The 7,516-nt window shown below is 36.2% G+C and overlaps 1 protein-coding gene across 1 annotated transcript in view; it reads right to left on the bottom strand.

Moving 5' to 3' along the window:
- Positions 1-352: 352 nt before the first annotated feature.
- The window catches only part of RGS22 (regulator of G protein signaling 22), a 175,203-nt gene continuing 168,039 nt past the window's right edge, over positions 353-7,516 (bottom strand). The window contains exons 25-27 of the mRNA XM_024756574.1: positions 1,970-2,063; positions 1,772-1,852; positions 353-640 (exon numbers count right to left, since the gene is read on the bottom strand). Coding sequence (XP_024612342.1) covers positions 630-640; positions 1,772-1,852; positions 1,970-2,063 — 186 coding nt within the window. The 3' untranslated portion in view covers positions 353-629. The remainder of the gene's footprint in view (positions 641-1,771; positions 1,853-1,969; positions 2,064-7,516) is intronic.

Here is a 7,516-nt window from a genome sequence, read left to right as displayed (position 1 = left end):
GGATAGGGATAAGGTGGGGAAGGCTTTTCCCTCTATGTTTTGGGTCAATTTATTGCTAGGAATATTAGTCTCCTAACCACTTGCTGAATATACCTGCTAACCAAATACAGCTAACCCTTGAACAACACAGAGGGTAGGGGTACTGAACCCTTCACAAAGTTGAAAATCTGTGTATAACTTATAGTAAGCCCCTGTATCCACGGTTCCTCTGTATGTGCAGTTCTGCATCTGTGGATTCAACCAACCACAGATCTTGTAGTAATGTAATGTTTACTATTGAAAAATATCTGCATATAAGTGGACCCGTGCAGTTCAAACCTGTGTTGTGCAAGGGTCAACCGTATAGTGAGTGCTCAAGGAATATTTGTTGAAAGACTACTTGAGGAGCAAAACATAGTTCCTTAACGTGGGTGATAAGCAAAACATTTTGAGTCTTCTAACCTAGATAGAAGTCAGTTTATCCTAAATAAGTTAAAAAAATTTTTATAGTCTTGTATGTCGTGTATACAGAAGAGACGTCGTTTTCAAACTGTGGAAGTAAAACAAGCTAAACTTTATTTAGATGATAGGCTTGCTCTAAAGCAGACCGTCAAAAACTCACTTGAGCTTCCATGTTAGTTAAATTTGGTTTAAAGAATTCCTGCAAAAAAATAAAAAGAAGAAATGATTGAAACATAAGCTGCTAAATTTAAATTCCAACCAACAAAAACAGAAACGCACACAGAGTTATAAGAAGGATCAAAAAAGTTAACAAATGTATCAGCACACCCTAAATGTTGGAGGGACTGTGAGGTTGCTCTATGGGGTGGGGGAACTGACAGAGGGCACAGTGGGTAGGATAAATCAGAAGAGAAAAAAGATGAGCAGGCTAAGAGCATAAAGGCCTGCTCATCAAACCCTCCCAAGAACCAGAAAACTAAGGATTTTCAGAAACAAAAATCTAAGCTACAAGATGGAAGATAAGAGAAAGGGGGCTTTTACAGGGTTCTTTAAGTATTAGGTCAATGGGTTACACATACATTACATTATACTAGTATACTACTTTGTAAGGGCATTGTTAAACTCTAACGCTAGTATCAAAACTGTATAATCACATCAGTATCTGTATGAGAGAAGGACCCCAGTTTGATTTTCAGTTCTTTCTTATATTCCCATCTTGGGAAAGTGGAACTTAGAAAAATTCAGCTTGGGAAACCTTGGGAAACTAAGCCCACTCTTCCATAAATGCTCTTTGTGGAAGAGAAGACTAGATAAGGAGTAGATAGAAGCAATAAATTATCATTCCCCAGGGGCCTTCCTATTCAGGAGACTGTGCCATTCAGAAGGGAGGCAAGGTGCTCCTAGCCATCAATTTGTTACTGGACAGTGTAAGTGTATGTGTGTGTGTTTGTGTGTGTTGTGTGTGTGCACTGTGCAGGTGTGCACGTGCATTAGTGCGTGAGTCAGAGGGACATGGATGGGACTGATCAATTCAGTCTATGACTTATCTTGTACCTATCAGCAGCAGTGTATACACTTCCATGAGTGCTGTCACTCTGGAAATAGGATGTAGTGTTGGGTGTATGTCATAGTCTTTCCTCATCAGCAGAGGAGAATAAAAGAGAGACAGACGGAACACACACACTCTGAAATTCTCCTGACTTGGCAGTCAGAGCAGTTGGGAAGGAATCAGTCCTCATCTCTTCCTATCCTCTCCAGATGGCCAAGTGAGAAGTAGAGTTCTAACAATAAGAAAGAAAGAACTGAAGATAGACTATCACATGAAACTCACTCTGGATGTTGTGGGAAGATATGGTCTCTTTCAAAGACATAGCAGAAGCAGTAGACTTGAAATTTGTAAAAGATGGTGTGGCTGCACAAAAATAAGAGAAATAAGGGAAACAGTGAAGTAATAATTAACAAAGTCTGCTAATATTAATCTGTAATAGAAGATAACAAAGCAACCCTGTAAGCAAAGAACAAAAATTACCTGCAAACAACTTTCTTTCTAGTTCTTCTTGAATTTTAAGAAGAATCCTTTCCTGTTCTAAGGCTTCTATGTACTTTGAGTAGCACCAGGTTGGCTAAGAAAACAATTTTCAAAATTAATTTTGGAAATATTTGCCCCAGTAAATAAACTGAAGGTAAGATAATACCAGCTCCCTCATTTAAACCGTTTACGCTAGAAGAACACATATAAAGAAACATGCACATTTCAAAAATTTATATGAATTTTCATAAACAGAACTTACTGATTTAAACTTTTAACTGGGTACCAAAAATTATTACGGATCTACATTTATGTAGATATGTTTATGATGAAGTAAAGGGATTTTTCTATAGCCTTGACCTAAATTTTTAATAATTTAAATTTTCTTCTAGTTTTATTGAGATGTAATTGACATATAGCACTGTTTAAGTTAAAGGTGTACAACAATAATGATTTGACTTACACACATCATGAAATGATCACAAGAGGTTTGGAAAACACCTATCATCTCATATAGATATAATATTAAAGAAATAGAAAAAAGAATTTTTTCCTTATGATGAGAAGTCTTAGGAGTTACTCTCTTAACAGTTTTCATTTGTAACATACAGCAGTGTTCATTATTTTTACCATGTTGTACATTACCTACTTAGTACTTACCTTGTAACTGAAAACTTGTACTTTAGATTACATTCATCTAATTCACCCTCCCTCCACCCTCCACCTCTAGTAGCCACAAATCTGATCTCTTTTTCACCGAGTTTGTTTGTTTTGGAAGTATAATTGACCTACAACACCACGCTAGTTCCTGGTGCACAACACAGTGATTCGATATTTCTATATGTTAAAAATGATCACCATGGTAAGTCTAGCTGTCATCTGTCACAATATATTACATAATTATTGACTATATTCCCACACTATACATTTCATACCTGTGACTCATTTATTTTGTAACTGAAAGTTCATACCTCTCACTACCACTTACCTATTTCTCTCCTCCTACCAATACCCTCCCCTCTGGCACCTGTTTGTTCTCTGTGTCTAAGACTCTGTTTCTGTTTGGTTCCGTTTGTTCATTTGTCTGTCTCTGACTTATTTCACTTAGCATAATACACCATAGGTCCATCATGTTATCACAAATGGCAGGATTTCATTCATTTTATGGCTGAGTAATATTCTGGTGTGTGTGTGTGTATGTGTACCACTTCTTCTTTATCCTTTCATATATTGATTGGCACTTAGGCTGCTTCCATATCTTGGCTACTGTAAATAATCTTGCAATGAACATAGGGGTGAATGTACCTTTTAGAATCGGTGTTTTTGTTTTCTTCACAAATACTCAGTAGTGGAACTGCTGGATCCTATGGTAGTTCTAGTTTTACGTTTTTGAGGACTTTCCGTACTGTTTTTTCAGAGTGGTTACACCAACTTACATTCTTACCAACAGTGTACAAGTGTTACATTTTCTGCACATCCTTGCAAAACTTATTTGTTGTTTCTTGTTTTGTTTTTTAATTTACTTATTTTTTAACATCTTTATTGGAGTACAATTGCTTTACAATGGTGTTAGTTTCTGCTGTATAACAAAGTGAATCAGCTAGATGTATACATATATCCCCATATCTCCTCCCACTTGCGTCTCCCTCCAACCCTCCCTATACCACCCCTCTAGGGGGACACAAAGTACCTAGCTGATATCCCTGTGCTATGCAGCTGCTTCCCACTAGCTAACTATTTTACAATTGGTAATGTAAATATGTCCATGCCACTCTCTCACTTCGTCCGAGATTACCCTTCCCCTTCCCCATGTCCTCAAGTCCATTCTCTATTTCTGCGTCTTTATTCCTGTCCTGATCCTATGTTCTTCAGAACCATTTGTTTTTTTTTTTAAGAATCCATATATATGTGTTAACATATGGTATTTGTATTTATCTATCTGACTTACTTCCCTCTGTAGGACACTCTCTCGGTCCATCCAACTCACTGCAAATAACGCAATTTCAGTTTTTTTATGGCTGAGTAATATTCCATTGTATATATGTGACACATCTTCTTTATCCATTCATGTGTCGATGGACACTTCGGTTGCTTCCATGTCCTGGCTACTGTAAATAGTCCTGCAATGAACATTGTGCTACATGACTTTTTGACTTACGGTTTTCTCAGGGTATATGCCCAGTAGTGGGATTGCTGGGTCGTATGGTAGTTCTTTTTTAGTTTTTTAAGGAACCTCGATACTGTTCTCCATAGTGGCTGTATCAATTTACATTCCCACCAACAGTGCAAGAGGGTTCCCTTTTCTCCACACCCTCTCCAGCATTTATTGTTTGTAGACTTTTTGATGATGGCCATTCTGCCTGATGTGAGGTGATATCTCATTGTAGTTCTGATTTGCATTTCTCTAATGATTAGAGATGTTGAGCATCCTGTCATGTGTATGTTGGCAATCTGTATATCTTCTATGGAGAAATGTCGATTTAGGTCTTCTGCCCATTTTTGGATTGGGTTGCTTGTTTCTTTGATATTGAGCTGCATGAGCTGCTTGTATATTTTGGAGATTAATCCTTTGTCAGTGGCTTGGATTGCAAATGTTTTCTCCCATTCTGAGGGTTGTCTTTTCTTCTTGTAATAGTTTCCTTTGCTCTGCAAAGCTTTTAAGTTTCATTAGGTCCCATTTGTTTATTTTTGTTTTTATTTCCATTTCTGTAGGAGGTGGGTCAAAAAGGATCTTGCTGTGATTTATGTCATAGAGTGTTCTGCCTATGTTTTCCTCTAAGAGTTTGATAGTGTCTGGCATTACGTTTAGGTCTTCAATCCATTTTGAGTTTATTTCTGTGTATGGTGTTAGGGAGTGTTCTAATTTCATTCTTTTACATGTAGCTGTACAGTTTTCCCAGCACCACTTATTGAAGAGGCTGTCTTTTCCCCATTGTATATTCTTGCCTCGTTTATCAAAGACAAGGTGACCATATGTGTGTGAGTTTATCTCTGGGCTTTCTATCCTTTTCCATCAATCTATATTTCTGTTTTTTGTGCCAGTACCATACTGCCCTGATTACTGTAGCTTTAGAGTATACTCTGAAGTCAGGGAGCCTGGCTCCTCCAGCTCTGTTTTTCTTTCTCAAGATTGTTTTGGCTATTCGGGGACTTTTGTATTTCCATACAAATTGTGAAATTTTTTGTCCCAGTTTTTTGAAAAATGCCATTGGTGGTTTGATAAGGATTGCATTGAATCTGTAGATTGTTTGGGTAGTATAGTCATTTTCACAATGTTGATTCTTCCAATCCAAGAACATGGTATATCTCTCCATCTGTTTCTATCATCTTTAATTTCTTTCAACAGTGTCTTATAGTTTTCTGCATACAGGTCTTTGTTTCCTTAGGTAGGTTTATTCCTAGGTATTTTATTCTTTTACTTGCAATGGTAAATGGGAGTGTTTTCTTAATTTCTCTTTCAGATTTTTCATCATTAGTGTATAGGAATGCAAGAGATTTCTGTGCATTAATTTTGTATCCTGCTTCTTTACCAAATTCATTAATTAGCTCTAGTAGTTTTCTGGTGGCATCTTTAGGATTCTCTATGTACAGCATCATGTCATCTGCAAACAGTGTCAGTTTTACTTCTTCTTTTCCAACTTGGATTCCTTTTATTTCTTTTTCTTCTCTGATTTCTGTGGCTAAGACTTCCAAAACTATGTTGAATAATAGTGGTGAGAGTGGGCAACCTTGTCTTGTTCCTGATCTTAGTGGAAATAGTTTCAATTTTTCACCATTGAGAACGATTCTGGTTCTTGGTTTGTCATATATAGCCTTTATTATGTTGAGGTAAGTTCCCTCTATGCCTACTTTCTGGATGGTTTTTTATGATAAATCGGTGTTGAATTTTGTCAAAAGCTTTTTCTGCATCTATTGAGATGCATCTATTGATATGGTTTTCATCCTTCAGTTTGGTAATATGGTGTATGTATCACATTGATTGATTTGTGTATATTGATGAATCCTTGCATTTCTGGGATAAACCCTGCTTGATCATGGTGTATGATCCCTTTAATGTGCTGTTGGATTCTCTTTTCTAGTATTTTGTTGAGGATTTTTGCATCTATTTTCATCAGTGATATTGGCCTGTAGTTTTCTTTTTTTGTGACATCTTTGTCTGGTTTTGGTATCAGGGTGATGGTGGCCTAATAGAATGCATTTCAGAGTGTTCCTCCCTCTGTTATATTTTGGAAGAGTTTGAGAAGGATAGGTGTTAGCTCTTCTCTAAATGTGTGATAGAATTCGCCTGTGAAGCAATCTGGTTCTGGGTTTTTGTTTGTTGGAAGATTTTGAATCACAGTTTCAATTTCAGTGCTTGTGTTTGGTCTGTTTATATTTTCTATTTCATCCTGTTTCAGTCTCAGAAGGTTGTGCTTTTCTAAGAATTTGTCCATTTCTTCCATATTGTCCATTTTATTGGCATATAGTTGCTTGTAGTAATCTCTCATGATCCTTTGTATTTCTGCAGTGTCAGTTGTTACTTCTTCTTTTTCATTTCTAATTCTATTGATTTGAATCTTCTGCCTTTTTTACTCAATGAGTCTGGCTAATGGTTTATCAATTTTGTTTATCTTCTCAAAGAACCAGCTTTTAGTTTTATTTGTCTTTGCCACAGTTTCCTTCATTCTTTTTCATTTATTTCTGATCTGATCTTTATGATTTCTTTCCTTCTGCTAACTTTGGGTTTTTTTTTTTTTCTTCTCTAATGACTTTAGGTGTAAGGTTAGGTTGTGTATTTGAGATGTTTCTTGTTTCTTAAGGTAGTATTGTAGTGCTATAAACTTCCCTCTTAGAACAGCTTTTGCTGCATCCCAGAGGTTTTGGCTTGTCGTGGTTTCATTTGTTTCTAGGTATTTTTTGATTTCCTCTTTGATTTCTTCAGTGATCTCTTGGTTATTTAGTAGTGTATTGATTAGCCTCCATGTGTTTGTATTTTATAGATTTTTTCCTGTAATTGATATCTAGTCTCATAGCTTTGTGGTCGGAAAAAATACTTGATATGATTTCAATTTTCTTAAATTTACCAAAGCTTGATTTGTGACCCAAGATATGATCTATCCTGGAGAATGTCCCATGAGCACTTAGGAACAACAGTGTATTCTGTTGTTTTTGGATGGAATGTCCTATGAATATTATTTAAGTTCCTCTTTTTTAATGTATCATTTAAAGTTTGTGTTTCCTTATTTATTTTCATTTTGGATGATCTATCCATTGGTGAAAGTGGGGTGTTAAAGTCCCTTACTGTGATTGTGTTACTGTCGATTTCCCCTTTTATGGCTGTTAGCATTTGTCTTATGTATTGAGGTGCTCTTATGTTGGGTGTATAAATATTTACAATTGTTATATCTTCTGCTTGGATTGATCCCTTGATCATTATGTAGTGTCCTTCTTTTCTCTTATGATAGTCTTTATTTTAAAGTCTCTTTTGTCTGATATGAGTATTGCTACTCCACTTTCTTTTGATTTCTATTTGCATGGAATATCTTTTTCCATCCCCTCACTTTCAGT

This window comes from Neophocaena asiaeorientalis, unplaced genomic scaffold, assembly GCF_003031525.2.
Source record: "Neophocaena asiaeorientalis asiaeorientalis breed wild unplaced genomic scaffold, Neophocaena_asiaeorientalis_V1.1 scaffold29, whole genome shotgun sequence".
NCBI classification, from domain to species: Eukaryota; Metazoa; Chordata; class Mammalia; order Artiodactyla; family Phocoenidae; genus Neophocaena; species Neophocaena asiaeorientalis.
Note: the sequence above shows the minus strand (reverse complement) of the source record. Positions and strands in the feature narration are given on the sequence as shown.